The 20371-nt window shown below is 42.5% G+C and overlaps 1 protein-coding gene across 3 annotated transcripts in view; it reads left to right on the top strand.

Moving 5' to 3' along the window:
- The window catches only part of NOL4 (nucleolar protein 4), a 181327-nt gene that overhangs the window by 95252 nt on the left and 65704 nt on the right, over nt 1-20371 (top strand). For all 3 annotated transcript variants that reach the window (XM_068158771.1, XM_068158772.1, XM_068158770.1), the window contains exon 6: nt 12685-12968. In XM_068158771.1, coding sequence (XP_068014872.1) covers nt 12685-12968 — 284 coding nt within the window. The remainder of the gene's footprint in view (nt 1-12684; nt 12969-20371) is intronic.

Raw genomic sequence — 20371 nt, 5'->3', positions numbered from 1 at the left:
TGTCTGGGCCAAAAATAATTTCTGAAAGGAAATTGTGTGGTTTAATTTTGCCAGTCAGATTGTGAATCAAGATGTCTCTCTGTGGTGTTAGGAGGCAGGAGGGATTTAAAAGTGGTGACATGAATGAAGGCAGGGTAGACCTTGCTGTGGTATAGATACCTCAAATGAAGTCTGCTGCTTCTGCGGGATTATATCACCCAGTTGGTGACAACCAGCACCAGAACAAGAGGACACAGTCTCAAGCTGTGCCAGGGGAGGTTTAGGCTGGATGTTAGGAAGAAATTCTTCATAGAAAGAGAGATTGGCCATTGGAATGTGCTGCCCAGGGAGGTGGTGGAGTCACCATCACTGGAGGTGTTTAGGAAGAGACTGGGTGGGGTGCTTGGTGCCATGGTTTAGTTGATTAGATGGTGTTGGGTGATAGGTTGGACTTGATGATCTCAAAGGTCTTTTCCAACCTGGCTAATTCTCTTCTCTTCTCTTCTCTTCTCTTCTCTTCTCTTCTCTTCTCTTCTCTTCTCTTCTCTTCTCTTCTCTTCTCTTCTCTTCTCTTCTCTTCTCTTCTCTTCTCTTCTCTTCTCTTCTCTTCTCTTCTCTTCTCTTCTCTTCTCTTCTCTTCTCTTCTCTTCTCTTCTCTTCTCTTCTCTTCTCTTCTCTTCTCTTCTCTTCTCTTCTCTTCTCTTCTCTTCTCTTCTCTTCTCTTCTCTTCTCTTCTCTTCTCTTCTCTTCTCTTCTCTTCTCTTCTCTTCTCTCTTCCTCAACTCATGGATGTTTGTGAGCAGAGTATATAAATCTGCCATTTTTCAGTGGCTGTTGGTTAATGATTTGGGATTCACATGACCCAACTCAGCAGATTATTTTTTTTCTTAAATAAGAAAAAATATTAACTGTTGCAAACTTCCAAGCTGATTCTATAGCCCTGCATGTGATAATGCCTGTACATCTCTCATGGCACTTTAGGCATTCACACTGATTCAAGGAGGCCCATCAACACCACAGTTTCTTTTTCTCCCTTTTGCCTGATGCTTATAGTTGGCATCAACTGCTGGAGAGACTCACAAAATTTACCTCAGTGTTTCTGTGTTCAGGTAAAGCTTCCTTAGTGTTGATGAACGTTGTCACCTTTTGCATTCGTTTGCTGGCGTTTGGGCTGGTACTTAGCTTGTGTGGAATGGAATGGAATGGAATGGAATGGAATGGAATGGAATGGAATGGAATGGAATGGAATGGAATGGAATGGAATGGAATGGAATGGAATGGAATGGACCAGGTTGGAAGAGACCTTCAAGATCATCATCCAACCCATCTAATCAACTAAACCATTCAACCAAGCACCCTATCAAGTCTCCTCCTAAACACCTCCAATGATGGTGACTCCACCACCTCCCCAGGCAGCCCATTCCAATAGCCAATCACTCTCTTTGTATAGAATTTCTTCCTAACCTCCAGCCTAAACCTCCCCTGGCACAGCTTGAGACTGTGTCCTCTTGTTCTGGTGCTGGTTGCCTGGGAGAAGAGACCAACCCCCACCTGTCTATAACCACCCTTCAGGTAGTTGTAGAGAGCAATAAGGTCTCCCCTGAGCCTCCTCTTCTCCAGGCTAAGCAACCCCAGCTCCCTCAGCCTCTCCTCACAGGGCTGTGCTCCAAACCCCTCCCCAGCTTTGTTGCCCTTCTCTGGACACGTTCCAGCAACTCAACATCTTTCCTAAACTGAGCTGAATATTTTTAGCTTTCACCTGATACAGACAAAAAATAAAAATTAGGAAGGCATAATAGAGGTAACATTAAAAAATTGTTTGCCAGATGGAGAAAGGTCATGGAGTTTGTTACCATGAGTATTGTTTTCACTCAGACATTGAGGAGGTTACTTACTGTAGTTACCCAAAGCGTACTCAGAGCAGAAAACAGTACTATACCTGCTCCTATGGACATCCATAAGGATTTCAAAGTGACAGGATAAACCCCAAGCAATGGCAAAGGAACATGTAATTTGTACTCCTTGAACATGCTTATTTGCTCAAATTTGTAATAGCAGCTTTCCAAGCTCTGGAATTCATCGAGTTTCCAAGCTTGGGGTTTATCTGTAGTGGAATCCTTCACTTGACTCACTGAGACCATCTCTGCAAAAGCATTAATTACAACACAGTCATTAAATAAAGAAATAGCAGCCCTAAGGGAGTCCTAAACTTGGAGATAGTGCTCTGACTTCTCACATTCACTAACATCTGCTTTCCTAATGTAGCAAGAAAATTTTTGCTCACTGTTGGGTAATGCTAGAACTGAGATGAAGTACAAAGGCTCTTAAGTTTCTGCTTCATATTCCACATACTTTTGTTCTAGTTCTTCCCAATTACATGTGTATTACCTATTTCTACACTGAATTTCAGTATGTGAACATTGGAGGCACTTATTTTACTCTCTACTGAATTAGGAAATTTTCCTAAAAGCTGACATGTTAATATGAGAGAAGAGAGCTGACTGGGAGGGATGTGACTGCTAAGGATGTGTGAAGCTCAAAGCAGCCTTTTCTGTTTGCTCTCAAGCCTTCACCCCACTTCCTCTCCTAGTTTTACTGATGGAGGGGGGTATAATGAGCCTTTCTGTTGCCTTGCTGCCGTGTGGAACAGCAGGTAGCAGTTTGCTGAGGGGGGTGCAGAGCTATCAAGTGATCATTTGTCTTGCTTGTGCTCAGGGCTTAGCTCTTCTGATAGCACTGTGTGAACTCCCTCTGCACACAAAAGCTGGTAGAATAAATTTTAAACCTTAAAGAACCTGATTAAAAATGCCAGTATTGGGGGCATCCAGTCTGCAGAGAATGTCTTCTGCTGACTCCAACATGATCTTTCCTCTCTGCTTTTACTTCGTCAGGCAGTAGGTCCAAGTGCAGATTAAGTTTATCAGTTGCTTTCTGCCCTGTTTGGGTTGATGTTTAGGCACCAAACATGCACCTACATGTCACTCTTTTGTATGTTGCTGGCACAGCACCAGGTTCTCCTTGCTGCCAGGAAAGGCAAAAGTTGCTGCTGCCCACAGCAACCCTTAGCTAAAGCAGCATGAGCTTCTGTTCTGGGCAAGAAAGGAGGGGAGGGTAAGATCTACTATGTTACCTCTTTTTACTTTAAAGAAATGGCTTCATTTTTCTTTCTCTTTTCTTAAGATGTTGCAGATGATGTTTTGTCTGTCTAATATGACCCTATATGCAGCATAAAAAATGCCAAAAATAATGGCAGGTTTCCTGTATTAAGAACTGCTTGATAGAGCCTTTGCCACAAAAAGTGCCCTGGAGGTTTCTCCAGTGTAAAGAGGCACTGAGGGCTATGTCTTCTGAAGTGGAAATGCCAGAGCACAAATACAAACTAGATGCACAGTGCTAATAAGGGCTACTGTGCACCCAGTGAGCTATTCAGTTGGTTATTTAAATGTTTAGTGCCCTCCTAATAGCCATTCTGCTCCATCTTCTTCCTGTGCATGTGCAGGAACAGGAGCTCTGCAGGCAAAGTAAGCGTGCAGTCACTCATGAAGCTCTATAAATGATTCCTTCTGTGACACTGTGAGTGACAGGGCAGTATCATTTTTCTGATGGTTGCTAATGTCAACTGATGTTGCAGTTGTTCATTGTCCTGTTATTTAATGTCATAATTGAATGAAATATCTGCTTGTTTTGTGTCTCCAACAAGGAGAGATTTATGAATGGAAAAATTATTACTGGAGGGTTTTGTCTAATAATGAAATAAGACTTAGAGCCTGGCTGATGCTAAGTCCACTGTGTGTGTTCATATGTCTATCACAGTACTGTACTCTTGTTGACAATGTTAAGGATTAACTTTGTAGTTTGCTTTCTTCCTTTCTCTTTTCATAACCAAATGCAGTGGGTGATCATATGAAGTAGCTCCTCCACCACTGAAAACAGCAGTGAGGGACTAATTTATTGGCATTGCACTGAAACTGATGGACACTCCAGGTTCAGATTTCAGTGCAGTGGGTTCCACAGATGAAATCACTGAAGCCAGCCATGTCAGGAAGGGGAGGAAAGGAAAGGAAAAAGAAACAAACCCCAACACAAACAAACAAAAATAAAACTAAACAATTGTTAACATTAGTGAGATTTGCTGAAGGGGACAATTAATGCATATCCTTGTAATGGAGTAAATGCAGTCTCACTGTGGGTAAAGGCACTGAACTCCCAGCCCACTGACCCTGCTTTGTCTTCTGGAAAGGCTCTTGCCCCTCTCTTAATTCCTGTACCTTGTTTCCTTGACACAGTACTGACATTTTAGTGGAAATAGAAACAGTGGAAGCAACTTCCAGAGGAGCAGAGAAGGGTACTTGGGGTTTACAGAGCTTCAAAGAAAGTGAATATTTGCATGGGAAACTAAACTACTAGAAACCACATCCAGCTTAGGAAGACCTTGAACCTAAAATTATTAAGATCTCAGCAAGCCATTGGAGGGAGAATTCTGTGTGCTTGCCTCACTCTTTCCCCTAAACATCTCCTAATAGCCCCTGCTGGTGACAGGATGTTGGACTAAATGGATGCTTGATCTGACCTGCTATGGCTTTTCTTAGGCTTTGTGAAAAGGAAAATAATAGAGGGTCTTGAGATCACCTCTGTACCTCAATTAATTCAACCTCTGTTCTTTATCATAATATGAAAGGGAGTAGAGAAGATGAATAGATATAGCTGGTTTTGACTGGCTTTTAAGTTATGTATTGAACTTGTGCTTGAGACATGACTTGTGATGTAAATGAAGCATAACCGAATACATAACTGTGACAAATTGGTATTAAATGGTCCTTGTGAAAAGTGGTGGGAGTGAAATGTGACCTCTCCTTTTTATCAGTTCATTTAGAAAAGTGTCTAATTATTTCCTACTACAAAAGTTTCTGTGAGTCAGCACTACACCATCTTTTGTCTGATTCATGGTGTTCCTCACACAAAACTGCCTGCTGTCAGTTGCAGCCAGTAAAGCTCCTGTTAGGAAGGTTTGCTAGCATGTCTTGAGTTTGTGGAGCTATGAAGGAATGGAACTAAACTTAGTTTTAAATGTTTGTTTATATAGCATATTCTTTTCATTCAAGTTGTGTTTTAACGTAGGAAGAATAAAGCAAGAGCAGTATTGAAGCCAAAGGTTAAAGAACAGCAAAGTAACTCAAAGTGGTCTGCTGCCTGTCACTCTCTGGTCCGCATTACTCTCTTGCAAGTGATCCTGCTCAAATGAATTAGACTGCTAAGGGTGTAAGGTGGTGTTCAGCAAGACCTGGGCTGGTGGTATCCAGCCCACAGAGATGAAAGCAACTGTCATCATACAGGACTTTGGTAGGCTGCCTTTAAGAGTGGGTTTTATGACAGCCTGCTCTTGCACAGCCAGCAGCTTCAGTCTCACTCATCCCACTCAGCTCATTCACATCCAGTCTCCTTTTGGAAAGAACAGTTACCCACCTTACAGTAATTGCTGCTTTCAGAGGATGCTCTGTTGACAGGCAGCCCACTCTAAGTGTTCGTTTAACCTGTGTGCATGCTGCCTTGGAGTCTGCAGGTGTTGCTGTCTGTTTGGGCTGCATAGGTGGCTCTCATCTATCTCCACTTCTTAGAGCAGGATGGACAAACTGGACCAAACACTTGCCTCACGGTGTGATTAATTGAACTCCTTACCACCAAGAGTTGTTTTGGTTTGTGGGACACCCTTATGTAGTCAGTGTCTCAAAAGAGCCAAAGGTGTCGCAAGGTTAATTGCCTTTCCCTTGTTTTTTGTCTGCTTCCTAAGTAGGCTATACGCCTTGCTTCATGGCAAAAAAATAGGGAGCTGTGCAAAAGCTGCATTGGCACCATGGGGTTTACTCTGATTGTTAATGAGAGGGTTCCTTAGCTCCCTGACCCATCACCACAGCTGGCTTTTCAGCAGATCTGAGCTTCCACATGGCTGTATGACTGTGGGACTGTGCCACACCACTGCTGTTAGAGCTGAAAGCCAACACTAAGGATTACTGGCCAGTAAAATGTGCAGGAAGTTTCAAGTAGCTGGATAAACTATTTAAGCATACTCTATATATTAATTGGATTCCAGCCTAAGAATTAATTTGGGAGAGGAAGAGGATTTATTCAGAGATCTGTCTTTATGTAGAATAGCTTGTTGACTCCTTCCCAACTCACCTACAAGGAATATGAAAATTCTGAGTGATTTATAGTATGAAATTGATTGCTAAGAGGATTGCAAGAGATCCTTTAAAACATCTGGAAATTTTTATCTTGAGAAAGGTTTTTTATATACATATATATATATATATATATATATATATATATATACACACACACACATACCTTGGTTTAAGATTCACAGTACTTCAGTGACACTTATTCAGAGTTCAAACCTTAAATTTGTGCTCTTGGAAAACTGAGTGACTCAGTTTGTTACAGGGACTTGGTGCACACTTCCATTTCCTTTTACAAATACACTCTTACTGAGAATGGTGTTGAGCATTTGGCATATCTAGTCTGAAGACAGTTCTTTCTAGGTAGGAGTACTGCATTTTAACCTGTAGCAGAAGAATCTCTAATCATAGCAATACATGTTTACCCACTCATAAATCTAGGCATTGTTTGGTAGAAGAACATAATCCTATAAATGAAGACCTGGTTTCCTGCTCTATGTCAGAGCACCCTGAAAGTGTCAACTGTCACAGAAATCACCTTGCAGAATCCAGATACAGAGTGTTAAATTAACATGTGTTAAGTACAGAGAAACTGGGTTTTGGCAGAAGTTTAATCTGCCATGATAATTCAAATGTCTGTGGCAGATAATTGAAGTGAAGGATGCAACACTTTTGAGAATCAAAACTCGTGTTCATAGCATCTGTTTGCTTGGGCTTTCTTTGGCATTGTCTTTCCTCCCACCATTTCCAAGTTTCCTTCAAAAGCTGGGGAGAAGCTAACACAGTAATAACTGCACTGAGCCTGGAAAGTTCTTAAGCAAGAGACTCTTGGACTCTTTTTCTGGGGGTTGAGGCTCTTCAGTCACTGGAGGAGGGATCTCTGTGTAGGTGAGGCAGTAGCTGGCTGTTTTGAGAGATGAAAACACATACCCATTTTGCAGTCAGGCTTAAGTTACAACACCAGCTGTAGATGTGCTTCCCGTCTTTGAGCATGCTGGGGTAAGGATTCAAAAACTGCACAGTTCCTAAAGACATCCTGCCTCGAGCAAGCAGCAGCATTTGACAAGGCCATCATTCACTGACACAGCCAATGCCTCTGGATGGCAGTGGCCCTGTGATGTGTTGAAGACACGAACTCATCCTACAGTCTCTTTCACAACTGCCCTGATACTCAGGACAGGGAAGCCCTCTTCTTCCTCCCTTCTCAGCTCCCAATAGCTATAGTGTGCTTCCCTGAAGGTCTTCCCATGACACCTGCCCAGCAGTGGTGGTTCAGACAGGGCATGATTAGAAAGCTTGCTGTCCTTGCTTCAGTGGTGCAATCAGTACCAAGTGCCCAGAGTAGGCTGATCATGGGGAACTTCTCTCTTCCCTCTCCTGAGCCAGTTGTGGGGAGAGCCTGGAGTATCCACCAACCAGCAGTAATACTGAAGTGAGCCCAGGGAGGGCTGCCATGGTTTGCTCAGCTTCCTTTGAGGAGGTTGATGGCTGCTGCCCCCCGTGCACCGGGCTCCCATAGAGTCCCTGGTAAGCGACAGCGACCAGGATGCTCCCAGGCCACCCCCAACTGCCACCATAGTGTCAGTGAGTTCCAGGGGTGCCACCATGTTCCCCAGCTGCACTCCCAGAACCTCTCCAGTGCCCCAGGGATGGGCCCCTGGTCTCTGCCTGCCACTAGCAGTGTCCCTGTGCTGAGACAGCAGCCGTTAGCAGGCTGCCCGCAGAAATGGACATGGCTGCCACAGCGGGCAGAGCCTCTGGGACTCCATACAGCCCTGCCCAGGCTGCCCCACCTCTGCCTCTGGGGGATGGAGGAGAAAAACAGTGGTAAGAGAAGAGGCTTTGAGTGGTAGCAGGTGGTTGTTGCCAAGGCATTGTGTTAAACAATGGTGAGAACACTCTGCAAGCAAAGTGCAGGTCCCTACACAAGCCCCAGCTTAGGTGCAGCCCCAGCTCACCGGCTGCACCAGGGCCAGTGGGGAGGTGAGGCTGGGGACAGGTCTCCACGAAGCCAGCCTTGCCCCTTGGTAGCCTTGTGGCTGCTGTGAGTGCTTGCAGTCCTTGCAGCCCTGGGAGTGGGGTGGCTTGGCTCAACAGCCCTGAGCAGAGCTGGGAGGTGTTGGGACCCTGGCTGCAGATCTCCAGGGGCGAACGTGCTGTTCTGCTCCTGGGCCAGATCCTCCTGCCTTTTCCCCAAACCCTGTTGTGGTCTGTGTTTCAATACCTCAAAGTCTTGCTTTAGGGTAGTGTCATTCTTGGCAAAAACAGGCCAGCTGCCCAGGGATGAGAAATGTACTGAACCTTGGAATTTAGTTACCTTGGTAACATCTGTAAGGAGCTACTAGCTCTAAACCACTGTTTTTTCTCTTGGTCTCTTTTGTGGCAATGCATATTTCTATTTACTTGGGAAAAAGTGTGATTTGTAGCCATTCTCCTGACAGTAGTTCCTGTTTCTAACAAGCAAGCTGAGATGACTGTAAAATCAGGTGTTTGACTTAGAATCATAGAATCAATAAAGTTGGAAAAGACCTCCAGGATCATCAAGTCCAAGCTGTCACCCAAGACCTCAGGACTACTAAACCATGGCACCAAGTGCCACGTCCAATCCCCTCTTGAACACCTAAAGAGAGAATGGTGCTGGGTGCTCCCTTCATAGTAGAAACTGAGGTTTACCCTTGGTTAACTAAGCCTTTGCTAGGTGAAGCCAAAATTGTGTAAATATTGTATCATTGTTTCCAAGTCTTACAATGCTTCATCCCCGTTACTCAGTACAGGATGGTTGGGTTGGGTTTTTTTTTCCAATGGTTGTGTTTTAGAACAAATGACAAAAATAAACCACAAACCCTGTTTCTGTTTTCCTTTGGTGCTGTTGCATTCTCACACATGTAAGTGTCAGCTGTCAACCATTTATTATAGGGGGATGTGGGATAAAAGCAAAGCATTATTGCTTATTACAAGGCAAAACTAACAGCCTTGTTGTTGGGTTTGATTGTGAACTTAGCCCTAGGCGTAGTTCTCTTCCTACTCCACCATTCCCATTTAGCTGTCACAGTCCTGTTGGTGGCTGCCCTGCACGGTGTGATGTGGGACACTCAGGTGCTGGCACACAGAAGTTCCCTAGGGATCAGACTTGTGTGCCCCGGAGTTGGCAATGCTCCCAGTTCTCAGCTGGCTCTTTACATCCTCTGGTTCCTCACTTGTTTTCCCCTTTGCTCCCAACAGCAGGGAATTTTCTGGGCTCTTCAAAGGGAGGAGTAGCTCTCATTTGGTGACCAATTCAGTAATTGATTTAATTAATTTGACCCTGTCACTTGCTAAACTGATAATCAATTAGCCAATTACCTGTTAATGGTTGTAAGCATGAATCAGTGGTGACCAAAGTGTTTCTCTCTTAAATCTGAATTTCCTTGTGATATCTCAGAGCTTTTAAGATCAGTTGCAAATAAGGCTTTTACTCTTTTAAAGAAATAAAGACCCTACATAAGAATTCTCTATTTCCATTCAGATTAACGAAATGTCATATCTATTTCTGAAGCTGTGTTTTGAATTTTAACCTTTTTGCTGTAAAACTTAAGTCTCAGGGCATTGTAAAAGTGCAGATGTTTGGATTCGCCTCGGAGTAATGCTTTCAGGACCAGATGTAAGCAAGCAAAGACCTTTATTATGTTTTACAGCAAAGTCATATAGTCTATCAGAAGGCACGTGTCACATCTCAATGGGTCATTTTCTACTGGCATTTGTGTAATTAAGGCATACAATAGGTCAAAATAACAAAACAATATTTTAACACATCCAACCAAATCCTACCCAGCTTGTCTCCTTCAGTTCCAAGGTGTTTACATTACTCTCAGAGTCAAAGACAAAACAGGCAGGGGGTTGATCTCTTCTCCCAGGCAACCAGCACCATAACAAGAAGACACAGACTCAAGCTGTGCCCAGGGAGGTTTAGGCTGGATGTTAGGAAGAAATTCTACACAGAGAGAGTGATTGCCCATTGGAATGGGCTGCCCAGGGAGGTGGTAGAGACACCATCATTGGAGGTGTTTAGAAGGAGACTTGATAGGGTGCTTGGTTGCATGGTTTAGTTGATTAGGTGGTGGTGGATGATAGGTTGGATGCGATGATCTCGAAGGTCTCTTCCAACCTGGTTTGGTCTATTCTATTCTATTCTATTCTATTCTATTCTATTCTATTCTATTCTATTCTATTCTATTCTATTCTATTCTATGCCATTCCATTCCATTCCATTCCATTCCATTCCATTCCATTCCATTCCATTCCATTCCATTCCATTCCATTCCATTCCATTCTTCTATTCCTCTCTCTAACTGAAGCAAAGACAAATCTTCCCTATAATCCTACAAAGCTATCTGAAAACAACCTCTTTTACATCCTCCTATAGTCTTCTAAAGCTATACAAAAACCTCTTCCAACAGGGCATGATAGAAAGTTTAGTAAGGATAAATCCTTCTCATCTTATTCGTTTATGTAGCTGACATCTTCAAGCATCCCCAGGTTTTTAAATCAGAATATTTCCTCTGCTGCAAGTTGGCTTGGTGTACACATTTAAAAGTCTTGTTGTAGGAATGTTTTTTCTTTTATTCATAGAATCATAGAATCAGTTCAGGGTTGGAAGGGACCATAAGGATCATCCAGTTCCAATGCCCCTGCCAGAGGCAGGGACACCTCACCCTAAATCAGGCTGGCCAGAGCCTCATCCAGCTTGGTCATAAACACCTCTAGGGATGGAGCCTCAACCACCTCCCTGGACAACCCATTCCAGGGCTTCACCACTCTCATGGTGAAGAACTTCCTCCTCACATCCAGCCTGAATCTCCCCACCTCCAGCTTCATTCCATTCCCTCTAGTCTCATCACTACCTGATATAATATTATTTTATATTATTATATATTATTATTACTATATATTATTATATGTTGTTATTATTATAATATCATTATTGTATATGCATTTGTATTTGTAAGAGATAATGTGAAAGTGGTACCTGCTTCATTTATTACTGCTGTCAGTAATACCAAAGCATTCTGTAAAACAAACCCTCCACATTCCTATTATGATTTTTATTACATTTGTTTTCATAAAACTATGTGTGTTTTTTTTTCCAGCTTTACAAAGCAAAGCAATTAAAAATGCTCAGAATGTGTGCCCATTGCTGTACACTTTGACATAAAAGTGTTGGATGAGTACAGCAAGCAAGCAAACCACTGATCTATGATGGCTTGTCTGTGGCTCTCTAAGTACTTAATTAAATTAGATCATTACCCATTTATGCAACCTTTTCTTCACATTTTAAGCTCTGATCTGAGGGCTGGGAGCAGTTGGTTTTTACTGTATTAATGGTGGATAGTCAACCTTTTGATTAATCATGTAGTTTCAAGTGTGAGCCTTTTGGAGCTCATGATGGTTTTTGAATTCCACATGTTTCTTTCCTATGGAAGTTGTTTAGAGGGGTCTGGAAGCAGATGGTATATTAAGGCACTAATATGTTAAAGTCCATCTCACCCTGCATCTCCTATTTCAATCTGTACACATTCATGACTGCTAACTGCCCAGTTTTGTTTCCAGCTTCAGCCTGCAGTAAGCATAGGTTTGCAGAGCCCTGAGCAGGTGTCTGTGCCATTAGCAGGACCGTGTAAATTACCAGAAAGGAGTTGGTTTAGAAAGCAAGAAGCAAATTGAGGGCCAAATTCTGCTGCCATTTAATCCACCAAAGGATGAATTATTTTACTAGGCAGGCTGCTGGTTAAAAGATTAGAAGTAGGGCTGAGTAGGAGCACAGGTGGCAAATGCCAGCGCTGACAAAGAGTTGATACACAAAACTATGAGCTGTAAAATTATTAGAGGTAACAGTAACACATCCAGAGTTTTCAGATGGAACTTTCAGGTTGGCAATTTAATCCTTTTATTGAGCAGTATGTTTTAATATATTGACACACAATGAGTGAGCAAAGTGAGTAAGGAGTTGAGTAAAATGAAGAGGACCTTTGTTTCCAGAGTCAGCATTTCCAGTATAATCTCTGCTGCCAACAGTGAATACATCAAATGTATTTGTGCAAGAGGATGTGTTTATGGATGTGACATAAGCTGCTCTGCACCCTCAAAACCTGAGGACTACTTTCTCTCTCAATGCAATGTGCATCTCTGTTGATTTCAGCAACAGGCGATACTGTAGCAATGAGCATGGCATCAGAATCCGAATAGCTCCACAGACATAGGACAGACAGATGAAATAAGCAGGCTTTGTCCCTAAAAATTCTTCCTGGTACTTAAGCTTTTGTGTATGCAGTGACACTAAGGAGTCAGCCTGGATCATTTCCCTTAATTTAGTAATGTTTTATGTATTTGCATTAATGAGTGTGAAAAAATGGAGGAGTGTGTGTGCATGTTTTGCAGAAGTGTACTAGTGCAGGTAATCTAAATCATTTTCATTCTATTTTGAAAACAGAATTGTGTTTGAACTGGACAGAGATGATGATGTGGCATGTGACTGAAAATATATATTTCTTAATAGATGATTCAGCCGCAGAGAGTTTTAATGGCAATGAAACCGTGGGACACAGTTCCAATGCTTCAGGGGGAACACACTGCAGGGAGATGGCAGAAACCAACAGTAATGGCAAAACAAATCTGGAGCAGGATGAGCAGCCTCTGAACCTGAGTGACAGTCCCCTCTCTGCTCAGCTGACTTCAGAATACAGACTAGATGATCACAGCAGTAATGGAAAGAACAAATACAAGACTCTCCTAATTTCTGATCTCAAGATGGAACGGGAGGCAAGAGAAAATGGAAGCAAGGTAAGATGCTTCCACACGCTCCAGATATGAAGTGTGTATAGTTTAGCAAAGGAAAAGGTTTGTGAGGCCTAACCAAAGGTTATTCCCAGCTAAGCACTTAATGCAATGTGTGTAATGTTTGTCATGTCGTTACTGGAATGCTGTACATAGATTTGTATGCTCGGTTACACGTACATGCACATTAAGTATCTGTGGATGTGCATGGGGGAACAAAGGCATAGATATTATGCTGACATACTGACCACAACCAGTGCAGTTCTCCATCAGGCATGAATTTTATCAGTCCATTTATTGAGAAATGTCTATGCTAGCCATTTAAAATATGTGTATAATGTGATGCTATACATATATATATTTACTGAGATACATATATCTGTGTACATAGATGACCATCTCATTACATATCTGTAGAATGAGTTCACATGAATGCCAAGTGTGTATGCCCAAGCAAATTACTGCATGTGAATTATCAGCCTTTGAAAGGAACTGATTTGGTTCCTTCCTGATTGTTTGTGTTATGCAGGCACCTAACCTGAATTAGTCCTGACAAGTTTGCTTTAAGAAGCTGTAATCTCCTGAGGGCTTTTCTCTGTAATTTCCTTTATGTGGGTGAGGAGAAGCAGAGGTGGTTACATTGTAAAGACAAATCCTATAGAGAAAGTAGGGAGATCTGTAGGATGGTGTTGGTCATGAGGATGTACTGTGAGGAGGGTGAAGAAATAGCCTGTATCATAAATGATCTATTGATATCATTGGTGACAAGTTCCTGGGCTTTGGCTGATAACTCCCAACTGGATTACTCTTTTACAGCAGCAGTAATAGGATGTTAGTGCTGGATCCAAATACCATTAATGCTAGTCACTGGCTTTCAGTAGCCCATCACAGAACAACCTGACAACACAGATACACTTTGGATGGCCACATTTTTTTGCAGGAATTTGAAGCAGGAGTGATGTGGAAGATTACTTCTTCTGGATATATCCAGAAAGGGATGGATTGTACAAGACTGATGTCTGGAGAACAACATTTGTGTATCTATTTATGCTCAGATTTCAACACCTATCTTCATTGCCTGTGGAGGAAAAGTAAAAACTTGGAAAACCCCAACAAATCAACAACCCCACTTTTCAACTCACATGCCTGGTTTTGGTGGGTAGAGGAAAGGGATTCCAGTTGGGAGATTGTTAGTCTTGGCCATTCCACTTTAGCAAATGATGTATTCCAAAACCTTCCCCATAACATCTTCATTAAAACCTTTGCCTTTGTGTGGAATATTTATGCTTCCACAAATTTTCCTTTTACTGAAAATGATCTGAATAGCTCAGGTCTCATGTGTGTGTTCACTCCAGCCCTGCATTTTCTTGGTGCTTAGAGTGTTGCTCAGTGAGTCCCAAACTGGCTAATACGAACGGTGTCCTCATTTGCTGCAGGGCACATTGCTCCAGTGAACCTTTTATGAGCCAGTCACCCAAACACTGACAGACACACAGGCTCTTTTGCTGGAGGTATATTGCTGCCTCTGCCATTAATCTTGCAAATACAGAAATAAACTTGATGAGGAAAGGGAGGAGTCTTAATGTGGAACTCACTCATAGAAAGGGCAAGAGCACAGCCTAATGTTACAGTTCCAAATTTAATCAATTCCAGCTCAGATGAAAAGAAATAAATGAAGGATGAATGTATCCAACAGTGTTGAAAATCTGTTGGTTTGATTGTCATGTCAATTCATTACAAACTCCTTCTTTATTATTCTACAAAGTTTAAGAGGTCTGAATCATTCCCTGTCTCGAGATATTCTTTCATCACTGTCATCCTACCCCCTCTGTACTGCCAACAGTATGCAGATTTGTCTCCCCTTTTTGTCCTAGGGAAACTCATGTTGATGTTTACAGTTCATTTAAGCTTATGATTTATTAGGTGCACGGTAAGGATTATTAAACATTGAGTGGAGACTTCAGGAAGAGCACACTCCTGGGATAAACAAAAATTTGTCAGGGATTTGTTAAGCTGAGTATAGAGTAGAAGAATGGGTTTGTGGCCAATTTAATATTCTAGAGATGAATTCTACTCTTTTTAAATTAAAAATAAAAGGCTATCTTTAGAAGGAATAAAGCCCATCAGTGTCTTAGGCTAGAATGGGACTGTACTGCATCTCAGTGTTTTATATGCATACGTATACAGTCATTTACTCCTATTTTACCTTAAGTGATATCTTGCTAAAGAGGGGATGTTTTACTAGCATTAAATCTGATCAAGGAGATCCTCTTGCTTGAGATTGTGTCCTCTTGTTCTGGTGCTAGTTGCCTAGGAGAAGAGATCAACCCCCACCTGGCTACAACCTCCTTTCAGGGAGTTGTAGACAGAAATAAGGTCTCCTCTGAGCCTCCTCTTCTCCAGGCTAAACAACCCCAGCTCCCTCAGCCTCTCCTCATAGGGCTTGTGCTCCAAACTCCTCCCCAGCTTTGCTGCCCTTCTCTGGACACATCCCAGCAAGTCAACATCTTTCCTAAACTGAGGGGCCCAGAACTGGACACAGGACTCAAGGTGTAGCCTAACCAGTGCTGAGTACAGGGGCAGAATGACTTCCCTGCTTCTGCTGGCCACACTCTTCCTGATACAGGCCAGGAAGCCATTGGCCTTCTTGGCCACCTGGGCACACTGCAGGCTCATGTTCAGCCTACTATCAACCAGTACCCCCAGGTCCCTTTCTGCCTGGCTGAATGAAGAGAATGAAGAGAAATGCATTTTAATAACCAGGCTGGCATTGCAGATGCTTCCTCCAGCTTCTACAATGGCCCCCATTCAGCCTGCAGAAGATGCTACTTACTTGAGTTACCCAGAGGTAAAGAACAGACATGTTGCCTACCTGCTCTGAGTCTCTTTTTTGGATGCTGCATCACACATGTTCTATTAAATCTGGAGCCACAGTTTCTCTGGTCATCCTGTATCCATTCCGCCCCATCACTAGCTTTAAAAATAGCATATCTAAGCTGAATATAGCCACAAAAAGACAAAAGACATTCCCCCCACCCCCTTTTTTCTTTTAATTGAAAACTCTCAACATATTCTCTTCTGCAATACAGCACTGATTTTTAAGGGAGTTTCTCTTTTCTGAAAACAAGCAGTTTTGTTAAACTAGAAACAGAAAAGGATTTGTTTCATCTCTGCTCGAGACGAGACAATGCTTTCAGTCCTTTCCCCTTCTCCCCCGGTGATTCTGCTAACTTTATTATAACTCATGTAGAACACAAAGTCTTTCAAAAATCAAAGCCAAGAGAAGGAGTTCAAATGCCCAAACATCAGCAGCACTTTGCAAAAATTATCCCAAAGCCTTTTGATTGTGTGAAACCCATCACATTGAGCACAACCCCATCAGCTGGGCACTGCTCTGGCAAACTCAGGGATGCTGTTACAGTATCACAGTATCACTAAGGTTGGAAGAGACCTCGAGGATCATCGAGTCCAACCTGTCATGACAGACGTCTTGACTAGACCATGGCACCAAGTGCCACGTCCAATCTCCTCTTGAACACCTCCAGGGATGGTGACTCCACCACCTCCCTGGGCAGCACAATCCAATGATGAACAACTCGCTCGGTGAAGAACTTTCTCCGCACCTCGAGTCTAAACCTCCCCTGACACAGCTTGAGACTGTGTCCTCTTGTTCTGGTGCTGGTTGCCTGGGAGAAGAGACCAACCCTCACATGGCTACAACCACCTTTCAGGTAGTTGTAGAGGGCAGTCAGGTCACCCCTGAGCCTCCTCTTCTCCAGGCTAAACAGCCCCAGCTCCCTCAGCCTCTCCTCATAGGGCTGTGCTTAAGGCCTCTCACCAGCCTTGTTGCCCTTCTCTGGACATGTTCAAGTGTTTCGATGTCCTTCTTAAACTGAGGGTCCCAGAACTGTTTACATTATTTGCAATGAAGCTTGGAGCTCTGCTGGTTTACTACATGAAATCATTTATGCCCCTGAACACAGAGCTTCAGGAAGTGACAAATCTGTTTTCCATGCTGAGCATGACCACAGGAAAGCTCATCTGAAGTATGCAAGCTTGAGCATAAAAGATTTCACCTCAACATGAGGAGAAACTTCCTTACTGGAGCCCTGGAGCAGGCTGCCCAGAGAGGTTGTGGAATCTCCTTCTGTGGAGACTTTCAAACCCAGCCTGGATGCTTTCCTGTGTGGAATACCCTAAGTGATCCTGCTTTGGCAGGGGGGTTGGACTTGATGATCTCTTGAGGTCCTTTCCAACCTCTAATATACTGTGATAGTGTGATACATGATAGCTGTTTGCCTGAACAATACTGTTTACAAGAATGATGCTTCCTTCACATATGAAGTGATGAGCTCCACCATCTGACAAACGGTTCTGTTTGGTAATTTTGTACATGCTGCAGAAATGTGGTCAGAAGAAGCAGTCAAGATAAAAATGGTAGTTTTCCCATCATATTTTCTTTGCAAATCTGACACCTCATAGGTAAATGTGGGAGGGTTTCTTTAATGAAATTGTTGACTTCTTTGTGAAAGTGAGGTTTTATAGAGTATTCATCTTGACACTGCTTGCTTGAAGCAATGATGTGCTTGTGCTGTGTGAAATGTTTGCTAGACAGTGGTCTCATTCTTTGAAAGCGTGTTGGATGTCAAAACAGGGACATCTAAGAGTCTCCTAAAATCAGGCCTTTCTGATGTACACAGAGGGAGTCACTGGTGAATTGTCAGAGGTGTAGTATTTGGGGAATAATCATTCTTTTCCTTCTCTGAATAATTGGAGATTAGATAACCCTGTGGAGAAATTTGAATTCAGCTTTTCAAACTGTTAGGATATATCATTTGGGGAAATTCTCTTCTCAGTGACTTTAGAATGCAACTGTAAAAACTGATGGTGGCAACGCTCTTGGAACAAGCACGGTGTTTCAGTGGGCAGTGTAACTTTCCTCTTTGAATCCTCACTTTCAGGCAATGACTTCGTGTGGTAAATTGTTCTGTGGGTAAAAAGGCCACATGCTGAGTGCAGTGGAGGGAGCTGCCAAATTGTATCATGACCTTTCAATTCTGGTCCAAAATGTTTTACCATTCACTGAAGAAGTGTTATGGAAGGGAAAAACGGGGTTTTATTATCTTAAATATCTATGTGTAAGTGTGTGTGTGTGTATACGTATTTATTCATATATGTATAAATGTACTGTATGTGTAATGTTTTTATTAAGTTGGTACTGGGGAGCTGGCCCTCCACTAAGACTCAGATGATCAGAGCAGCACAACTTTCTCCAACCATTTAAGGCTAAACTGAAGTCAGTGACATTTTGTAAGGCTGCAAATGCATTTACATAAATTTACATGCCTGGGTCTCTGTACTACAAACACCTTGCAAAGTACTCACCTGTTAAATGCTCTGCAAATGCAGCTCTATGAATTCAAATAGTTCAGTGCACAGAATTATTCCAAATCACTAGATGCTTAGGTGTGGGGCTGCTGGGCTTCTGTGTGACCATGGTGATGTCACTGCAGCACTGGGAATTTTGGTTTCTAATTCTTGTGTTAATGCTTTGTCTTAGACCGTGTGTTTTATTTGGGAAACTCATTATATAGCTTTCTCTCTTCCACAGCATCCATTTCATGAAGTGCAGCAAGCCCACTGCTTTTGAATGCTTTTGTCTCTTCTACCTCTGGATAACAGGGTTGTTGTGATGCAGTATGGGACAACAGGTTTTTAAGCTAACCAGCTATACTTATGTTGTGCCATCTATTTTACCTGCAACCAGCACCAGAACAAGAGGACACAGTCTCAAGCTGCACCAGGGGATGTTTAGGCTGCATGTTAGGAAGAAGTTCTCCACAGAAAGAGAGATTGGCCATTGGGATGGGCTGCCCAGGGAGGTGAGGGAGTCACCATCACTGGAGGCGTTTAAGAAGAGAATGGATAAGGCACTTGGTGCCATGGTTTAGTTGATTAGATGGTGTTGGGTGATAGGTTGGATTTGATGATCTCAAAGGTCTTTTCCAACCTGGTTAATTCTAATAACTTCTAATAATAAATAGTTCATTATGTCTGTATTCCAAAGGATGTTCCTAACATGCAAAAAATCTCTTTGGGATTTCCCAGGTACAAACATATGCAAACATACTGACCATGAATGCCTAGCAGATGCATTAATGTGAATTAACAAGGAGGACACACACCATTTGTCCATGTTGTCCAGATAATTGTGGACAGTTGGTCAATGTTTACTTTGTACCAGACAAAATATCTGATAGAAAAAACTGGACATCTTCAGAGCCTCTGGATGTATGGTAGGCTAAGTTAATATGCATTATGTTTAGCTCAAGTGTGTAATTGGCTGCATGGAGAAGTGCACAAGATAAGTAATTTTTCCTCTTAGTCTGAAGAGCACAGTTTCAAACAAGAGCACAGTAACTAATGATTGCTGCATACAGTGACCTTTAATTAGAATCCTGCATTCTAAAGTGCATGTCATTCTAGTCACAGTGGCTCACAACAAGGCAGAGCTTTCATGTAGTTTCTAAAAGGAAGATCTTTCTGTCACTCCTTTAATGCTGGGCTTTTGGATTGTTTCTCAAGTTGTTTTTTTTGCTTCAGCCTGATATAAAGAACATTGTCATGGATCACTGCAAGGAGCTGTTTGCTCCCAACTGTTGCATGTTCAAACTGGTGTTGTAATGGATGCATTTGTGCTGTGGCAGGTTAGCCTGGTGGAGTATCCACTTTTAAGAGAGGTCTCACTCTAAAAAGGTATTTCAAGATTGTAACCTTGAGTGAGATCTGAAAGCCAGAGCATATGTGACATCCTGGGTGAAGAGTCGTTAGCAGTTCCTGCACACTGTTGTAGTTAAAACTTTGATTAGAACTTTGATCATCTTTGGTGGTTAGATTAGCTGTAGAATCTTTCATTATCTGTTTTGCTGGAGCTCATAGTTACTGAAGGAAACCAGACACCACAGACCTGACTATCCTATTTGATAAGCCCGTTGTCATCTGCTGGTGCAACAGGAATCCACATAAATTTAGCCACAGATGACACCATCTCTGAGGACTAGGATAGTTGGATGTCTTTCTTTTGCACTCTCTCCTTTTCAAAGGTGTGATTGTATCTTAGTAAAAGGTGGAAGGTCATTTCTAATATCCAGGTCCAGCCTGCTTCCACTATTCTAACCACAGCACCAAGGAGAGGACAGTGACTTCTTCCAGCTGTGCCTTAATTGTTATCTGATGGATTCCATCATTTCTTCTTTTCACCACAACCTTGGAAATAGTTTGCACTGAGATTCAAAAGCAAAAATGATAAAGGAAGTGAACTGAAGGTGAAATCCATCCCTGCTGCCATCATGTGTTAGGTGATACAAGGCTGCAACATCTTTCGGCTTGCATCTCACATCTTCAGTGTG

The sequence above is a fragment of the Melanerpes formicivorus genome, unplaced genomic scaffold (assembly GCF_026170545.1).
Source record: "Melanerpes formicivorus ecotype bairdi unplaced genomic scaffold, bMelFor1.0.p_v2 SCAF_42, whole genome shotgun sequence".
NCBI lineage: Eukaryota > Metazoa > Chordata > Aves > Piciformes > Picidae > Melanerpes > Melanerpes formicivorus.
Note: the sequence above shows the minus strand (reverse complement) of the source record. Positions and strands in the feature narration are given on the sequence as shown.